This window comes from Scyliorhinus canicula, chromosome 25 (genome assembly GCF_902713615.1).
Source record: "Scyliorhinus canicula chromosome 25, sScyCan1.1, whole genome shotgun sequence".
NCBI classification, from domain to species: Eukaryota; Metazoa; Chordata; class Chondrichthyes; order Carcharhiniformes; family Scyliorhinidae; genus Scyliorhinus; species Scyliorhinus canicula.
The window spans coordinates 3,167,983-3,187,599 of record NC_052170.1 but is presented as its reverse complement, the minus strand read 5'-3'; the positions used below and the strand labels follow the sequence as shown (position 1 = coordinate 3,187,599).

Sequence of the window (19,617 nt, the reverse complement as noted above, 5' to 3'; positions counted from 1 at the left end):
AGAGTCAGTAGCCAGGGGAGACAGAGTTCAAATACATCATAAAAGACATAGAGAGGGAGGTAAGGATCCATCCAATGCAGAAGGAGGCCATTCAGCCCATCAAGTCTGCACCAACCCTCTGAAAAAACCCCCCAGCTAGGCCTTCACCCAACCTTGGACTGTGGGAGGAAACCGGAGCACCCGGACGAAACCCACGCAGACACGGGGAGAACGTGCAGACCCCAGACAGGCACTCGCCCGAGTCTGGAATCAAGCCTGGGTCCCTGGTGCTGCGAGGCAGCAGTGCTAACCACTGTGCTGCCATTCTAATCACTATGCCTTTTAATCAGCAAATTGATCCGCAATGTGCTGTTTCTCCAGGTTGGGTAATAACTTCCATAAGGGAATTGTACAAATACCTGGAGAAGGAGGTATTTCCAGAGCTATAAGGAAAGAGCAGCAGGAATGAGACGAACTGAATAAATCTACCGAAGAGCGAGTACAGGGGAGATGGGTGAATGGCCTCCTTCTATACTGAACGATTCTGTGATTCTGTAACTGAGCTGACCTCAGCTGGCCTGGCCCTATCACAACCCCAGCTTCTCTGTAGTATGGTGGTTGGGAATGTTACACGGGGCAGCACGGTAGCACAAGTGGGTAGCACTGTGGCATTACAGCGCCAGGGTCTCAGGTTCGATTCCCAGCTTGGGTCACTGTCTGTGCGGAGTCTGCACGTTCTCCCCGTGTGTGCGTGGGTTTCCTCCGGGCCCTCCGGTTTCCTCCCACAGTCCAAAGACGTGCAGGTTGGGTGGATTGGCCATGATAATTTGCCCTTAGTGTCCAAAAAGGTTAGGCGAGGTTTTTGTGGGAATAGGGTGGAAGTGAGGGCTTGGGTGGGTCGGTGCAGACTCGATGAGCCGAACGGCCTCCTTCTGCACTGTGTGTTCTACGTTCTATGGAACGCATCTCTGCTGCTGTCAGAACGGAGCTGAGAGGGGGAGGCTGCAGCTTTATTCAAGATTGGCAACTTAGGTTGGCTTGATTAGCTGCTGTGTTATTGCTATGGCACTGGATCTGCCTAATCAACAAATGAAGATTGCTCAGAAAACCCCTGCCCTAGAGTAGGAGGGACTGAGAGGGCGGTTGCATCTCACCAACTCCTGGGATTCATTCCGATTGACAGCAGGAGTTTCAACATGCAAAATCCCTCCTGATTGCACACAGCACAGCATCAAAGGTTAAAGTCGTGAGCAGTAATTAAAGCAGATTCCTAACACCAGCTCCCATCTACGGTGATTAATATTCACCAGAACCTTCCTGGCAAAGGAGTGCCAGAAATATATTGGTGGCATTTCCCATCTGGGATGGTGGGAGCCAAGAGCTGAACTGTTCCCAACTTTTCCCTCCTGATACTGTGACGATTGTGTCAGGATTTATTTGGCACCAGTTCACTGACCTTCACGAGTCTCTCAAACAAACAACGTGACCTCAGCCTGTCCGGCTGAAGATAGAGGAACAGCAACAATTGCTCCACACACTGGGTAATGTGGACCTTTATTAATAACAGAGTGAAGCTCCTGCTGTGCTGTCCGGCTATCCCTGCATGGCTGATGCAGGTTTGAGTGAGAAGATGCTCCCAAGGTTCACGCATCTTCAAACTGCAGCTCAATTGGCATCAGGAAATTTGCCAGGTAGGACTGAAGAACTTGATGTTCCTCTCCTTCGCCCATTTTGCAAAGACACTTTTCTCGGTGATGAACCGGTGCCCACCGTACTTGGCATTCTCATGCAGGTAATACTCGGCACATTCCTCCTGTCCACTGGGTTCGTAGTAATGATACGGGACATCTCTGTGGCCTTCAGTGCTGTCGATGAGAGAGGCACATTTTCATTCACAGGGTTTTTACAAAGACCACCAGATCCTAAACCGAACTGAGGCAATCTGAATATCCAGGCTGACACTCCACTGCAGTACTGAGGGAGTGCTGCACTGTCAGAGGGTCAGTACTGAGGGAGTGCCGCACTGTCAGAGGGTCAGTACTGAGGGAGTGCCACACTGTCAGCCGGTCAGTACTGAGGGAGTGCCGCACTGTCAGAGGGTCAGTACTGAGGGAGTGCTGCACTGTCAGAGGGTCAGTACTGAGGGAGTGCTGCACTGTCAGAGGGTCAGTACTGAGGGAGTGCCGCACTGTCAGAGGGTCAGTACTGAGGGAGTGCTGCACTGTCAGAGGGTCAGTACTGAGGGAGTGCTGCACTGTCAGAGGGTCAGTACTGAGGGAGTGCCTGCACTGTCAGAGGGTCAGTACTGAGGGAGTGCTGCACTGTCAGAGGGTCAGTACTGAGGGAGTGCCTGCACTGTCAGAGGGTCAGTACTGAGGGAGTGCTGCACTGTCAGAGGGTCAGTACTGAGGGAGTGCCGCACTGTCAGAGGGTCAGTACTGAGGGAGTGCTGCACTGTCAGAGGGTCAGTACTGAGGGAGTGCTGCACTGTCAGAGGGTCAGTACTGAGGGAGTGCTGCACTGTCAGAGGGTCAGTATTGAGGGAGTGCTGCACTGTCAGAGGGTCAGTACTGAGGGAGTGCCGCACTGTCAGAGGATCAGTACTGAGGGAGCGCTGCACTGTCAGAGGGTCAGTACTGAGGGAGTGCTGCACTGTCAGAGGGTCAGTACTGAGGGAGTGCTGCACTGTCAGAGGGTCAGTACTGAGGGAGCGCCGCACTGTCAGAGGGTCAGTACTGAGGGAGAGCCGCACTGTCAGAGAGTCAGTACTGAGGGAGGGCCGCACTGTCAGAGGGTCAGTACTGAGGGAGCGCCACATTGTCAGAGGGTCAGTACTAAGGGAGTGCTGCACTGTCAGAGGGTCAGTACTGAGGGAGTGCTGCACTGTCAGAGGGTCAGTACTGAGGGAGTGCCGCACTGTCAGAGGGTCAGTACTGAGGGAGTGCCGCACTGTCAGAGGGTCAGTACTGAGGCAATGCTGCACTGTCAGAGGGTCAGTACTGAGGGAGTGCTGCACTGTCAGAGGGTCAGTACTGAGGGAGTGCCGCACTGTCAGAGGGTCAGTACTGAGGGAGTGCCGCACTGTCAGAGGGTCAGTACTGAGGGAGTGCTACACTGTCAGAGGGTCAGTACTGAGGGAGCGCTGCACTGTTAGAGCGTCAGTACTGAGGGAGTGCTGCCCAGTCAGAGGGTCAGTACTGAGGCAGTGCTGCACTGTCAGAGGGTCAGTACTGAGGGAGTGCCTCACTGTCAGAGGGTGAGTACTGAGGGAGTGCAGCACTGTCAGAGGGTCAGTACTGAGGGAGTGCTGCACTGCCAGAGGGTCAGTACTGAGTGAGTGCTGCACTGTCAGAGGGTCAGTACTGAGGGAGTGCAGCACTGTCAGAGGGTCAGTACTGAGGGAGTGATGCACTGTCAGAGGGTCAGTACTGAGGGAGTGCTGCACTGTCAGAGGGTCAGTACTGAGGGAGAGCCGCACTGTCAGAGGGTCAGTACTGAGGGAGTGCTGCACTGTCAGAGGGTCAGTACTGATGGAGTGCGGCACTGTCAGAGGGTCAGTACTGAGGGAGTGCTGCACTGTCAGAAGGTTAGTACTGAGGGAGTGGCGCAGTGTCAGAGGGGCAGTACTGAGGGAGTGCTGCACTGTCAGAGGGTCAGTATTGAGGGAGCGCTGCACTGTCAGAGGGTCAGTACTGAGGGAGCGCTGCACTGTCAGAGGGCCAGTACTGAGGGAGTGCTGCACTTTCAGAGGGTCAGTACTGAGGGAGCGCTGCACTGTGAGAGGGTCAGTACTGAGGGAGTGCTGCACTGTCAGAGGGTCAGTACTGAGGGAGCGCCGCACTGTCAGAGGGTCAGTACTGAGGGAGAGCCGCACTGTCAGAGGGTCAGTACTGAGGGAGTGCTGCACTGTCAGAGGGTCAGTACTGAGGGAGCGCTGCACTGTCAGAGGGTCAGTACTGAGGGAGCGCTGCACTGTCAGAGGGTCAGTACTGAGGGAGTGCTGCACTGTCAGAGGGTCAGTACTGAGGGAGTGCTGCACTGTCAGAGGGTCAGTACTGAGGGAGTGCTGCACTGTCAGAGGGTCAGTACTGAGGGAGTGCTGCACTGTCAGAGGGTCAGTACTGAGGGAGTGCTGCACTGTGAGGGTCAGTACTGAGGGAGTGCCGCACTGTGAGAGGGTCAGTACTGAGGGAGTGCCGCACTGTCAGAGGGTCAGTACTGAGGGAGTGCTGCACTGTCAGGGGGTCAGTACTGAGGGAGTGCAGCACTGTCAGGGGGTCAGTACTGAGGGAGTGCCGCACTGTCAGAGGGTCATTACTGAGGGAATGCCGCACTGTCAGAGGGTCAGTACTGAGGGAGTGCTGCACTGTCAGAGGGTCAGTACTGAGGGAGCGCTGCACTGTCAGAGGGTCAGTACTGAGGGAGCGCTGCACTGTCAGAGGGTCAGTACTGAGGGAGTGCTGCACTGTCAGAGGGTCAGTACTGAGGAAGTGCTGCACTGTCAGAGGGTCAGTACTGAGGGAGTGCTGCACTGTCAGAGGGTCAGTACTGAGGGAGTGCCGCACTGTCAGAGGGTCAGTACTGAGGGAGTGCCGCACTGTCAGAGGGTCAGTACTGAGGGAGTGCTGCACTGTCAGAGGGTCAGTACTGAGGGAGTGCCGCACTGTCAGAGGGTCAGTACTGAGGGAGTGCTGCACTGTCAGAGGGTCAGTACTGAGGTATCAGTGCTGTGATACTCTGGCAGATGTCCAGTTGATGTCCATGGTGTTACAGAGCACAGATTCATGTCTTTGGTCCTGTTCCACGATTTTGGTTTCTCCACTGTATGACTAAACTGCTGGCCAATTGGAATTTGCTACTTGCTTTGTGCCCAGGATTTCTTGGTTGGATAACTCGAATATTTGACAGAGAATGTAAATAATCGACTCCCTGACCATCTTGTCATCTCCTGTTGATTATTATTTCGCTCAGCTCTGTTCTCTTGCTTGACTGGAATTTTGCTCATTTATGTAACTAATCCTTGCCTTTTGAATGTCCACTCTTAATCCCTTCCTCATCTACTTAGTCCCATGGCCTCCCCAGGTCTCTGATCATCAAAGATTCCCGTATTCCATAATGGCTACGCCAAGTTAAATCGAGGATTCCCTCCCGTCTGTGTGGTGATCTCTGAAATCCAGATCACTCTGTGTTGAGATCTCTCTAATTGTGACAAATGCAGGGTTATATATACATTGGATTCTAAATATTTGGAAATGTAAGTGTTAAAATCCTGAGTTAGAGTGTGTTTGACTGCAGTAGTCATGTTTTTGCAAAACCAGAAAGCTTTTAGGAGACAGAGGTGAAACTGACCATTAAAAAAGCTAATGCACGGTTGTCTGACCAAGAAAGTCCACGGGGAGTTAATATGTTTTCAGCCTGGGGAGTTCATTTGTATTTAGCTTGGGGGAAATGATGTAATTGCCGGTTGGAGCTAAGGCATTAAGTTATTTTGTGAAAGAGTTTGAGTTGGGTTCTGCTCTGGCCAACACTGAGCCCAGCAAGTAAGGTTGTTTTGCTCTCTCAGTAGGATAGTTAAAAAAGATGAATAGTATTTGAAGCAGTGCAGACTTGTCTGAAGACAAGGGGAAAACTGAAACAAACCAATTGAAACAGCTTTTTGAAGACATCCAGCCCAGAGTCTGCTGGGGTCCTAACAGGAGCCAAATCTGTTCTGGAAAGCAAGTATTATTACTCTGCGCCATTGGAATGTAGGATGGATTGAGAGCTGTTTGGTTTTTTTTTCCTTTCTTGTTGTTTAATTGGGAACAGAGATGGTAATTCAGGGTATTGTATTTACTGTATTTGGTAGTATTGTTTAAGGGTTAATTGTAAGATATTTATGGGTGCGATGTTAAAGAGTTTAATATTGTGTTAATAATAACGTTTTGTTTTAAAAATACCAAATCCCTATTTGTTCGTGCAATCACTCTGGGAGCGAGGGGTCTTTTCCTCACAGTCTTACAAATAATATTAAATATTCAGATTTCGCTCCATTATCCTGTATGACTGTGTCTGTATGCTGGACTGGTCGCGGAAATGGCCGATAACTTTGAATCAGTTTCTTTTTTTAGAGTACCCAATTCATTTCTTCCAATTAAGGGACAATTTAGCGTGGCCAATCCACCTACCCTGCACATTTAAAAAAAAAAAAATTTAGATTACCCAATTATTTTTTCCAATTAAGGGGCAATTTAGCGTGGCCAATCCACCTACCCGGCACATTTTTGGGTTGTGGGGGTGAAACCCACGCAGACACGGGGAGAATATGCAAACTCCACACGGACAGTGACCCAGAGCCGGGATCGAACCTGGGACCTCGGCGCCGTGAGGCAGCAGTGCTAACCCACTGCGCCACCGTGCTGCCCCAACTTTGAATAAGTTTCAACATCAAATTCAATCTGTGAATGATAGAAACTGGGGAAATGAGAAATCTCTAATTGTGACAAATGCTGGATTGTACATACATTGGATTCTAAACATTTCCATATGGTCAATGGAAAGGAGGTTTAGTTGGTGATGCTAAGGAGGGTTTGCCTCAAAGTAAAAAGGGAACCTATGATAGTGGCAGAGAGATAAGAAAATGAAGTATTTTCATTGTAATAAAGTTGGATGTGTGAAGTCGCAGTATTGGTAGCTTAAGAAAAGCCTTGGGAAGGCAGACTCAGTGAAGAAGGATAAGCCAGTGGGGTTTATTAAAGTGGGAGTAAAAAACATTATCCCAGTGGAAGAGGTGTAGCAGAGTGTACGGCCTGTTCAGAAGTTGATGGATAAGCAGAAGCTTATCAGGATTTTATCTGTGAGGGTAGTTTTATTCTTGTGTACGAGGTAGATTTAGGAGATTAAGGTTTTAAGGGATACAGGAGCAAGTCAATCTTTAATGGTCAGAGATAAGGAGATAAGGGCCGGGATGTTCCGCCACGCCACATTTCTGCCCCGACCAGCCGGCGGGATTCTCCGTTACGGCGGCCGGTCAATGGGGTTTCCCATTGTGGGGCAGCCCCAGGCCGTCGGGAAACCCCCGGGGCGCCGGCATAACGGAGAATCCTACAGGCGGAGAATTCCAACCATGGGGTTTCGGAGAGTATGCTCTCCCGCCGCAGCTGAGTTGCACCAGTTTTACGATCCCCTTGTGGTCGTACATTCTCCCCGTGTTTCCATGGGTTTCACCCCCACTACCCAAAGATGTGCTGGTTAGGTGGATTGGCCACGCTAAATTGACCCTTAATTGGAAAAAAAATGAATTGGGCTCTCTAAATGTAAAAAAAAAGAATTGAATATTGTATTAATGAGAAAATGGAGACCACTTTCACTCAGTATTCATTATTCTCAGGGACAAGGTCAAGAAAACCATTTTAAGTTCTTAACATTGGGCTTCTTACAGCCTTTTCTTACAGCCTTTTCACTTTCCATAGTTTTTCTTTATTAATTATACATTGATTTTGTAATGAAAGCCAGTCATGAAATGTCAAATTATTCAGTGATGAATCTTCATTATGTTATTATTAATGAACGGCACTGTAGCACAGTGGTTAGCACTGTTGCTTCACAGCGCCAGGGTCCCGGGTTCGATTCCCGGTTTGGGTCACTGTCTGTGCGGAGTCTGCACGTTCTCCCCGTGTCTGCGTGGGTTTCCTCCGGGTCCTCCCGTTTCCTCCCACAAGTCCCGAAAGACGTGCTTGTCAGGTGAATTGGACATTCTGAATTCTCCCTCTGTGTACCCGAACAGGCGCCGGAATGTGGCGACTAGGGGATTTTCACAGTAACTTCATTGCAGTATTAATATACTTGTGACAGTAATAAAGATGATCATGATTACACCTTTACATAGTCAAGCAGATGAGAAATGGGCAGAAGTTCATCAAGTGGTATTACCGGTGGGTTATAGCAAGGATGTTTTGTGGGGACCGCAGGAGGTTCCCGAAGGGGAGCATTTAGGAGTAAAAAACTCAAGCAAAAATACAAAAATATTTTTGTTGGCCTGGACTGCATAAGGATGCAGTTGATTTTACCGTTTACTCCACACGTCAGGTAATAGGCGATAATCAAACCAACACCTTTAATACCCATTCCAGCATTTGAGGAACCTTTTACCCGGGTCCCAATTGATTGTGTGGAGCCCAGGCCTGAAATGAAAAGTGGGAATCAGTATCTGTTGACCATCATGGATGTGTCTACTAGATTACCAGAGGCAATTCCGTTAAGAAACATTACATCTAAGAGGGTTGTAGTGAAGATAACCAAATCTATTACTAGAAATGGATGTCGAAAAGAAATTCAATCAGATCAGGGAACCAATTTTATGTCAACGTTATTCAAGAACGTTATGGGCAGCTTAGGAATAAAGCAATTTAACTCAATGGCGTACCATCAGGAATTACCAGGGGCATTAGAAAGATAGTGTCAAGCTCTAAAGATCCACAGTCGGAATTATCCAGAAGATTGGGATACAGGAATTCCATTTGTACTGTTTGCAATGAGGGATGCCTCTAATGAATCAACTAAATTCAGTCCATTCAAATTGAATTTAAAAAAAATTTAGAGTACCCAATTCATTGTTTCCAATTAAGGGGCAATTTAGCATGGCCAATCCACCTACCCTGCGCATCTTTGGGTTGTGGGGGTGAAACCCACGCAAACACGGGGAGAATGTGCAAACTCCACACGGACAGTGGCCCAGAGCCAGGATCGAACCCGGGACCTCGGCACCGTGAGGCAGCAGAGCTAACCCACTCTGCCACCGTGCTGCCCTCTTTCAAATTGATTTTTGGTCACGAGGTGAGAGGACCTCTTAAATTGATTAAAGAGAAATTGCAGTCAGCGGTCAGAAACTATGTCATTTAACAGGCTATGTTTCCCAAGGGTTCAAGAGGGGCTGGTAGAGGGGCTGGGGGCGCCGATAGAGCTGGAGGAGCTAGTCAGGGGGATCGGACAAATGCAGTCAGGTAAGGCCCCGGGGCCGGACGGGTTCCCGGCGGAATTTTACAAAAAGTATGCGGACCTGGTGGGTCCCCTGCTGGTGCGAACCTTCAATGAGGCATGGGAGGGGGGGGGCTTTGCCCCCGACGATGTCGCGGGCACTGATCTCTTTGATCCTAAAGCGGGATAAGGACCCCTTGCAGTGTGGATCATACAGGCCTATCTCGCTCCTTAACGTAGACGCTAAGTTGCTGGCGAAGATCCTAGCTACCAGGATAGAGGATTGTGTGCCAGGGGTGATTCACGAAGATCAGACAGGATTTGTCAAGGGGCGGCAGCTCAACACGAATGTGCGGAGACGGCTCAATGTTATCATGATGCCAGCAGTGGAGGGGGAGGCAGAGATAGTGGTGGCGCTGGACACAGAGAAAGCGTTTGATAGTGTTGAGTGGGGGTACCTGTGGGAGGTGCTGGAGAGGTGTGGATTTGGGGAGGGATTCAGCAAATGGGTGAGGCTGCTTTACGCGGCTCTGATGGCGAGTGTAGTCACAAATGGAAGGAGATCGGAGTACTTTAGGCTCTATCGTGGGACCAGGCAGGGGTGCCCCCTGTCCCCCCTGCTCTTTGCACTGGTGATTGAACCGCTGGCTATGACGTTGAGGGAGTCAGGGAGATGGAGGGGTCTGGTGCGGGGTGGGGAGGAACACCGGATATCGCTGTATGCGGACGACCTGCTGTTATATGTGGCGGACCCAGAGGGGGGAATGCCGGGTGTGATGGAGCTGTTAGCGGAATTTGGGGGCTTTTCGGGCTATAAGCTAAATTTAGGAAAGAGCGAGGTATTTGTAGTGCACCCGGGTGATCAGGAGGAGGGAATTGGGAGACTCCCATTTAAGAGGGCAGTGAAGAGTTTCAGGTACCTGGGGGTGCAGGTGGCCAGGAGTTGGGGGACTCTCCATAAGCTTAACTTCACCAGACTAGTGGAGCAGATGGAGGAGGAATTTAAAAGGTGGGACAGGGTGCCGCTATCGCTGGCGGGTAGACTGCAGTCCGTCAAAATGACGGTTCTCCCGAGGTTCTTGTTCCTTTTTCAGTGCTTGCCCATCTTTATCACTAGGGCCTTTTTAAAAAGGGTAACCAGCAGCATCATGGGATTTGTTTGGGCGCATGGCACCCCGAGGGTGAAGAGGGTCTTCTTGGAGCGGGGTAGAGATGGGGGGGGGGCTGGCGTTGCCCAACCTCTCGGGGTACTACTGGGCGGCCAACGTGTCGATGGTGCGCAAGTGGGTGATGGAGGGGGAGGGGGCAGCATGGAAACGGATGGAGAGAGCGTCCTGTGGGGATACAAGCCTGGGGGCCCTGGTAACGGCGCCGTGGCCGCTCCCTCCCACGAGGTATACCACGAGTCCGGTGGTGGCGGCTACCCTCAAGATTTGGGGGCAGTGGAGGCGACATAGGGGAGAAGTGGGGGGGCTCGATGGAGGCTCCGTTAAGGGGGAACCATAGGTTCATCCCGGGGAACATGGATGGGGGATTTCAGGGATGGTACAGAGCGGGCATCAGACAGCTGAGGGACCTGTTTATTGATGGGAGGTTTGTGAGCCTGGGGGAGTTGGAGGAGAAATTTGGGCTCCCCCGGGAAACATGTTTAGGTATCTGCAGGTAAAGGCATTTTCTAGGCGGCAGGTGGAGGGATTCCCTGCGCTCCCCGCGAGGGGGGTGAGTGACAGGGTGCTTTCGGGGGTCTGGGTCAGGGAGGGGAAGATATCCGATATCTACAAGCTTATGCAGGAGGTGGAAGAGGCGTCAGTAGAGGAGCTGAAAACTAAGTGGGAGGGGGAACTGGGGGAACAGATCGAAGTCGGGACATGGGCTGATGCCCTGGAGAGGGTTAATTCTTCCTCCTCGTGTGCGCGGCTTAGCCTCATCCAATTCAAGGTGCTGCACCGGGCCTATATGACTGGGATGAGGATGAGTAGGTTCTTTGGGGGTGAAGACAGGTGTGTCAGGTGCTCGGGGAGTCCAGCGAACCATGCCCATATGTTCTGGGCATGCCCAGCACTGGAGGAGTTCTGGAAGGGGGTGGCGAGGACGGTGTCAAGGATGGTGGGATCCAGGGTCAAGCCAGGATGGGGACCCGCGATCTTTGGGGTTGGGGTAGAGCCGGGAGTGCAGGAGGCGAAAGAGGCCAGTGTGCTGGCCTTTGCGTCCCTAGTAGCCCGGCGAAGGATTTTGCTACAATGGAAGGATGCGAGGCCCCCAAGCGTGGAGACCTGGATCAATGACATGGCGGGGTTTATTAAGCTAGGGAAGGTCAAATTCGCCCTGAGAGGATCGGTGCAAGGGTTCTTTAAGCGGTGGCAACCTTTCCTCGACTTGCTGGCTCAACGATAGGGTACTGGGACAGTAGCAGCAGCAACCCAGGGGGGGTGGGTGGGAACGATGACTATGTTTGTTTATTTTATTTAAATTTGATTTATTTAATTTAAATTTATGGTTAAGTTCTCTTGTTGGGGTGGGGGGGGGATAGGATACATGTGTTGTTACGGTTTGGGGGGAGTTGCGGGTGTTATGGGGCAGTTTGTTGCATATTATTACTTGTTGTTATATTTTTATATTTTCTGTAAAAAATTCTAATAAAAATTATTTTTAAAAAAAGAAACTATGTCGTTGGGCTATCTGTCAAATTTTACGGAGAGATTAATTAGGACTGGTGAGTTGGCCACAAAACATTTAAAATGGTTCCAACTTATGATGATAAAAGTGGTGGATAAGGATTCAGAAATTCATGGTTTTGTTAGTAGGGAGAAAGTATTAGTATTATCAATGGTAGATGAGCCATTAAAAGCAAGATTTAGAGAGCCATATCAAATTGAAAGTAAATTGAGTGAGATCAATTATTTGATATGAAAGTCAGGCAGAGAAGGCAAATTCACAGAGTGTGTCATGTTAATCTGCTCAAAAGGTATTCAGATAGAGAAAGAAAGAAGGTGGAGGTGTTAGTTATTGTAACTGAGGGAGAAGAGATAAATCCAGATGATTCTGAATTTGACATTCCTCAAATTAAACTGGATAATGAGGACGTATTAAGAAATTGGGATAAATTATTGAGTTATCCTCCGGAGGAAAATCAAAATGACCTAAAAGAGTTATTACAGTCACACAGAACTGTATGTGGTGATAAATTGGGAAGTTAAAAATTAATTATACATGATGTAGATGTAGGAAGTGCTATTCCAATTAAACAACATCCGTACAGGCTCAATTCACTAAAGTCAGCACAGGTATGAAGGGAGATTGACAGCATGCTTAAGAAAGATATCACAAAATGAGTTGCAGCGATTGGAGCTCATCTATTGTGATGGTACCAAAACCGGATTGTTTGTGGACCATAGAAAAGTCAATCCAGTTACAAAGTCAGATTTGCATCCTATTCCTCGTTTGGAAGACTGTTTTGAAAAGCTGGGAGAAGCAAATTTCTCTGTCTGGAGATCTCACTAATCCCAATCTCTCTGTCTGTGAATCTCTCTAATCCCGATCCCTCTGTATGTAAATCTCTCTAATCCTGATCTCTCTATCCGTAAATCTTTCCAATCCTGATCTCTCTGTCTGTACATCTCTCCAATCCTGATCTCTCTATCCGTAAATCTTTCCAATCCTGATCTCTCTGTCTGTACATCTCTCCAATCCTGATCTCTCTATCCGTAAATCTTTCCAATCCTGATCTCTCTGTCTGTACATCTCTCCAATCTGTCTGTAAATCTCTCTAATCCCGATCTCTCTCTGTGGAGATCTCTCTGATCGGTTGTGCCTCGGTTAAGCATGGTCACTGTGCAGAAGGACTGCTGGAGGGTTGAGTGGAGGGTTGAGTGGAGGGTTGTGTGGAGGTTGTTTATGGGGAGTGGTGTGTCAGGGCCTGTACCTGCAGTAAGTGTTGTTGATCATCCCGTACACATGGATACTGCTGCAAGCTTCCATCCCCAAGATAAAGGTAAACCAGCCAGTGCTGAGATAGGAACCAGACAGCATCCTGGAAACAGAGAGAGAAAGGGGAGAGACAGAGAGAAAAAGAGAAAGAGGGAGGGAGGGGAGAGGCAGAGAGAGAGAGAGAGAAAGAGGGAGGGAGGGGAGAGACAGAGACAGAGAGAAAAGAGAAAGAGGGAGGGAGGGGAGAGGCAGAGAGAGAGAGAGAGAAAGAGGGAGGGAGGGGAGAGGCAGAGAGAGAGAAAAGAGGGAGGGAGGGGAGAGACAGAGAGAGAGAGGGAGAGAGAGGGGAGACAGAGAGAGAAAGAGCAAGAGCGAGAGCGATAAAGAGACAGAGAACAAGAGTGAGAAATAGAGAGAGAGACAGAGAGAGTGACAGAGATACAGAGAAAGAAAGAGAGACAGAGAGAGAGAGACAGAGAGAGACAGAAAGACAGAGAGACAGAGACAAAGAGGGAGAGACAGAGAGAGAGAGATGGAGAGAGAGGGTGACGGAGAGAGTGAAAGAGTGAGACAGAGAGTGAAAGAGTGAGAAAGAGAGGGAAAGAGGAGACAGAGAGGTAGAGAGAGAGATGGAGAGAGAACAAGAATGATAGAGATAGAGAGAGAAGTAGGGATAAAGACAGCGAGAGGGACAAAGGCAGAGAGAGCAAGATAGATAGAGTTCGAGAGACAGAGAGAGAGACAATGAGGGAGAGAGAGAGTAAGAGAGAGAGAGAGAGAGAGACATTGAGAAATAGACAGACAGATGGAGAGAGACATGATTAGAGTTAGAGGAACATTCGCAAGTCTGCACACTAGATGACAAATCCCATTGCTTGGCTATGGGTGAGAGAGACACTCTCACCATTGGGTGAAGCACTGGCTGTTTGAATTGAGATCCAGTTCCCAGCCCTGAGGGACAGGACAAAACCTCTTTGGACTGTGGGAGGAAACTGGAGCACCCGGAGGAAACCCACGCTGACACGGGGAGAAGGTGCAGACTCCGCACAGACGGTGACCCAGCGGGGAATCGAACCTGGGACCCTGGCGCTGTGAAGCCACAGTGCTAACCACTTGTGCGATCCATGCTGCTCAAAACACTGGTGTCCTGGAGATGAATGACTCTCTCCAGCAGACTCCAGGATAATCCTGGCAACACAGATCATTGATGCAGCAATGATATCCCTGTTTCTGAAACCTTCCCTCGAATTCAGAGCCCAATCCCGGAATCTGAATGGCCTCACCTGTCTTTCCCCGTTGCCTTTTTGAAGGCACTGTCACAGTATCGCATCTGTTCCTCTGTCAGAGTGTAGAGCTTGGCAGAGGGGAAGCGGTTTTGAACGTTCCGCAGCATGTTATAGACCAACCCCTTTCCATCGCGCCTCATGTTGCGCTGAGGGCCCCAGAAGATGTAGATGGAGGTGTTGAGGTGGGAGGTGAACACTTCCTGTCGGAGCAGCCAGGGGGTGCTGGTGTGCGACACCACTCTCACCGTGGTCTTGCTGCCCACGTCAGCCTCAAAGCCTTCTGTGGGTGCGGCATTCATCCTCCACACGCACTCCGATTGGTCAATCTCTGCTCCCAGGCCACTGCCCAACATCTGGCCAGAGCTGGAGACAATGCTGCACTGGCCACAGTGCAGTGACAGCGGCTAGACAGAAACACACACACACACACAGATTTCAGTCCACACGTTCAGCTTGTTTTGCCCCATCACCCTACCCATCTGTCAGTGTAACTGCATCATTATCTCTCACTGTCACCATCCACAGGGAGGTGGACAGTGAGAGTCCGGAACGACATGGAAAGCATCAGAACTCCTTCAATGCTGAGGGTCAGTACTGAGGGAGTGCCGCACTGTCAGAGGGGTCAGTACTGAGGGGTGCCGCACTGTCAGAGGGTCAGTACTGAGGGAGTGCTGCACTGTCAGAGGGTCAGTACTGAGGGAGTGCCGCACTGTCAGAGGGTCAGTACTGAGGGAGTGCCGCACTGTCAGAGGGTCAGTACTGAGGGAGTGCCGCACTGTCAGAGGGTCAGTACTGAGGGAGTTCCGCACTGTCAGAGGGTCAGTGACTGAGGGAGTGCTGCACTGTCAGAGGGTCAGTACTGAGGGAGTGCCGCACTGTCAGAGGGTCAGTACTGAGGGAGTGCCGCACTGTCAGAGGGTCAGTACTGAGGGAGTGCTGCACTGTCAGAGAGTCAGTGCTGAGGGAGTGCTGCACTGTCAGAGGGTCAGTACTGAGGGAGTGCAGCACTGTCAGAGGGTCAGTACTGAGGGAATGCTGCACTGTCAGAGGGTCAGTACTGAGGGAGAGCCGCACTGTCAGAGGGTCAGTACTGAGGGAGTGCTGCACTGTCAGAGGGTCAGTACTGAGGGAGTGCTGCACTGTCAGAGGGTCAGTACTGAGGGAGTGCCGCACTGTCAGTGGGTCAGTACTGAGGGAGTGCCGCACTGTCAGAGGGTCAATACTGAGGGAGTGCTGCACTGTCAGAGGGTCAGTACTGAGGGAGTGCTGCACTGTCAGAGGGTCAGTACTGAGGGAGTGCCGCACTGTCAGAGGGTCAATACTGAGGGAGTGCTGGGCAGTCAGAGGGTCAGTACTGAGGGAGTGCTGCACTGTCAGAGGGTCAGTACTGAGGGAGTGCTGCACTGTCAGAGGTGCCATCAGCCTTTCCTTGTGTACGTAGAAGACCTTGTGGCATGTTTGAAGAGTAGGTGAGTTCTCCCCAGTGTCCTGGTGAATGTTGTCTCCCAATGAATAACAGAAAGTCAGAGTTTCTGGTCATCGTCACAATGCTGTTTGTGCAAAATTACTGTTTGCTTCCGGCATTTCAACTGTGACTACACGTCAATGGTTGTGAAGCACTGGGCGACATCCTAGGATGTGAAAGGCGCTAGATAAATGCATGTTATTCTTTGGTGCTGTGTGAGTAAGTTACAGAAAGCTTCCAGGTGTTTGGGATTTGCTGCCTTACCTCCTGCTGGACCAGGCTCACATAGCCTCGTAGCACCTTGCTGTCCCGTAGGAAAAGACCCAGGAAGCGGCTGTGGCTCCGTTCAGCCTGCCCAGCTAACTGGGAGAGTATTGTGGGATAGGGGGACTGATGGATGTAGTGTACCACAGCAATAACGAATGTCACTCCTCCAATCAGGGCCACTGCTACCAGAATGTTCAGCTGGATCAAAGCACAAAGAGGCAGTGGTCATTAGTAACAAGATCACAGAGATTGAGCCAAGTGGAGGGGGTTACAGGGATAGGGAGGGGGTGTAGGGGCTGGAGGGGGTTACAGGGATAGGGAGGGGGGTAGGGGCTGGAGGAGGTTACAGGGATCGGGAGGGGTATAGGGGCTGGAGGAGGTTACAGGGATAGGGAGGGGGGGTAGGGGATGGAGGAGGTTACAGAGATAGGGAGGGGGTGTAGGGGCTGGAGAAGGTTACAGGTATAGGGAGGGTGTAGGGGCTGGAGGTTACAGAGATAGGGAGGGGTGTAGGGGCTGGAGGATGTTACAGGGATAGGGAGGGGTGTAGGGGCTGGAGTGGGTTACAAGGATAGGGAGGGGTGTAGGGGCTGGAGGGGGTTACAGGGATAGGGAGGGGTGTAGGGGCTGGAGTAGGTTACAGGGATAGGGAGGGGGGTGTAAGGGCTGGAGGGGGTTACAGAGATAAGGAGGGGTGTAGGGGCTGGAGTGGGTTACAGGTATAGGGAGGGGTGTAAGGGCTGGAGGAGTTTACAGAGATAGGGAGGGTTGTCGGGGCTGGAGGTGGTTACAGGGATAGGGAGGGGTGTAGGGGCTGGAGTGGGTTACAGGTATAGGGAGGGGTGTAGGGGCTGGAGGGTGTTACAGGGATAGGTAGGGGCTGGAGGGGGTTACAGGGATAGGGAGGATTGTAGGGGCTGGAGGGGGTAACAGGGATAGGGAGGGTGTAGGGGCTGGAGGAGGTTACAGAGATAGGGAGGGGTGTAGGGGCTGAAGGAGGTTACAGAGATAGGGAAGGGTGTAGGGGCTGAAGGTGTTAAAGGGATAGGGAGGGGTATGGGGCTGGAGGAGGTTTCAGAGATTGGGAGGGGTGTAGGGGCTGGAGGAGGTTACATATATAGACAGGGGTGTAGGGCTGGAGGGGGTTACAGAGATAGGGAGGGGCTGGAGGGGTTTACAGGGATAGGAAGGGGTGTAGGTTGCTGGAGGGGGTTAGAGGGATAGGGAGGGTTGTAGGGCTGGAGGAGGTTACAGGGATAGGGAGGCGTGTAGGTGCTGGAGGGGGTTACAGGGATAGGGAGGGGTGTAGAGGCTGGAGGGGGTTAGAGGGATAGGGAGGGGTGTAGGGGCTGGAGGAGGTTACAGGGATAGGGAGGGGTGTAGGGGCTGGAGGGGGTTAGAGGGATAGGGAGGGGTGTAGGGGCTGGAGGAGGTTACAGGGATAGGGAGGGGTGTAGGGGCTGGAGGAGGTTACAGGGATAGGGAGGGGTGTAGGGGCTGGAGGAGGTTACAGGGATAGGGAGGATTGTAAGGGCTGGAGGGGGTTACAGGGATAGGGAGGGGTGTAGGGGCTGGAGGGGGTTACAGGGATAGGGAGGGGGTGTAGGGGTTGGAGGGATAGGGTGGGGTGTAGGGGCTGGAGGGGGTTACAGGGATAGTGAGGGATGTAGGGGCTGGAGGAGGTTACTGTCATGATATCCATTCATGGATATAATGAGATGCAGACAGGCAGTGATTGACACACAGGATAACCAATGAACACACACGACACAGAACAACCAATCACCAGACAGGACACTACCACTATAAAACACACGAGGCATTAAGAGTCTGTCTCTTCTCACTGGATACAGCTACAGAGATAGTTAGAGTGCACAAGGCATGAGTCACCTTCTCCATGTGACAGAGAGCTAGTCTGGTCAAGCCAGTCTCAGATATCAGTTTAGATTAATCGAGTGTCAACCCACAGCAGATTATGTACAGCAACAAGCAAGTTCAATAAAACAGTGTTGGACCATCTCCTGTGTCAGAAGCCTGATTTGAGTCTCACTGCATCCAGTTGCAGTCAATGTTAGACCAACTCAGATAACGCATCATGGTACCAGGAAACTATTAACTCTAATGAACCTACCTCGAGTGACTCTGCAACGACCAGCAAGCAAGTATTCAGAGGCATGGAAACAATCCAACATCCTCCGCAATTCCGGATCTCCGGCAACCTCGGCGCCAAGTGGAAGGTCTTCAAACTGAAGTTCCTCCTGTATATCGAGTCCTCCGACCTCGAGGCAGCATCGGGTGCCAGGAAGATCGCTCTGTTTCTGTACACTGCGGGGGACCACGCCATCCACATCGATAACTCGCTCACGTTTGCCGATGGCGAAGACAAGACGAAGTTCAAGACAGTTCTGCTGAAATGTCAACGGCGAGTTCGGCAGGCAGTTTACTGGCCTGGCATCAGCCAGGATATTGCCAACATGGTCCTCAACTGCACAACATGCCAGAAATTCCAACCATCCCAGCCCAAGGAAACACTGCAACAGCACGAGATCGTGACCTCTCCGTGGTCCAAGGTGGGGATAGACCTTTTTCACGCCAATGGGCATGATTACGTGCTTTTAATCGACTACTTCTCCAGCTACCCAGAAGTGGTGAAACTGTTGGACCTCATGTCCAGGTCCGTCACCAAACTCTGCAAAGAGACGTTTGCCAGGCACGGGATACCACTCACGGTAATGAGTGACAACGGTCCATGTTTCTACAGCCAAGAGTGGTCTGACTTTGCACCACCCTACCACTTCAGGCATATCACATCCAGTCCCCATTACCCGCAATCAAACGGGAAGGCCGAGAAGGTGGTCCATATTGTCAAGCGGCTGCTTTGCAAGGCTTCAGACTCAGCCTCTGATTGTAACCTGGCGCTGTTGGCATACAGAGCGACCCCCTGTCAACTGGTATGTCTCCGGCGCAGCTGCTCATGAACCGCAACCTGCGGACGACTGTTCCAGCCATCCATGTTCAAGACAGGCAGCATGGTGGCGCAGTGGGTTAGCCCTGATACCTCACGGCGCTGCGGTCCCAGGTTCGATCCCGGCTCTGGGTCACTGTCCGTGTGGAGTTTGCACATAGAACATAGAACATAGAACACTACAGCGCAGTACGGGCCCTTCGGCCCTCGATGTTGCGCCGACCTGTGAAACCATCTGAAGCCTATCTGACCTACACTATTCCATTTTCATCCATATGTCTATCCAGTGACCACTTAAATGCCCTTAAAGTTGGCGAGTCTACTACTGTTGCAGGCAGGGCGTTCCACACCCCTACTACTCTCTGAGTAAAGAAACTGCCTCTGACATCTGTCCTATATCTATCACCCCTCAATTTAAAGCTATGTCCCCTCGTGTTGGTCATCACCATCCGAGGAAAGAGACTCTCACTGTCCACCCTATCTAACCCTCTGACTATCTTATATGTCTCTATTAAGTCACCTCTCAGCCTTCTCCTCTCTAACGAAAACAACCTCAAGTCCCTGAGCCTTTCCTCGTAAGACCTTCCCTCCATACCAGGCAATATCCTAGTAAATCTCCTCTGAACCCTTTCCAAAGCTTCCACATCCTTCCTATAATGTGGTGACCAGAACTGCACGCAGTACTCCAGGTGCGGCCGCACTAGAGTTATGTACAGCTGCAGCATGACCTTGTGGCTCCGAAACTCAATTCCCCTGCTTATAAAGGCTAGCAC

General features: G+C 51.0%; 2 protein-coding genes across 2 annotated transcripts in view; both read right to left on the bottom strand.

Annotated features, from left to right (window-relative positions):
* Window positions 1-1,514: 1,514 nt before the first annotated feature.
* LOC119957233 (alpha-N-acetylgalactosaminide alpha-2,6-sialyltransferase 3-like) lies at window positions 1,515-16,073 on the bottom strand. The gene is made up of 4 exons (XM_038785071.1): window positions 15,877-16,073; window positions 14,145-14,551; window positions 12,857-12,940; window positions 1,515-1,844 (listed from the first exon to the last, which is right to left on the bottom strand). The coding sequence occupies exons 2-4, from the start codon at window positions 14,498-14,500 to the stop codon at window positions 1,655-1,657; spliced, it is 630 nt and encodes a 209-aa protein (XP_038640999.1). The 5' UTR covers window positions 14,501-14,551; window positions 15,877-16,073; the 3' UTR covers window positions 1,515-1,654.
* LOC119956996 (adenylate kinase isoenzyme 5-like) overlaps window positions 15,743-19,617 on the bottom strand; it is a 38,010-nt gene continuing 34,135 nt past the window's right edge. Inside the window, exons 7-8 of the mRNA XM_038784580.1 lie at window positions 15,877-16,077; window positions 15,743-15,778 (exon numbers count right to left, since the gene is read on the bottom strand). Coding sequence (XP_038640508.1) covers window positions 15,743-15,778; window positions 15,877-16,077 — 237 coding nt within the window. The remainder of the gene's footprint in view (window positions 15,779-15,876; window positions 16,078-19,617) is intronic.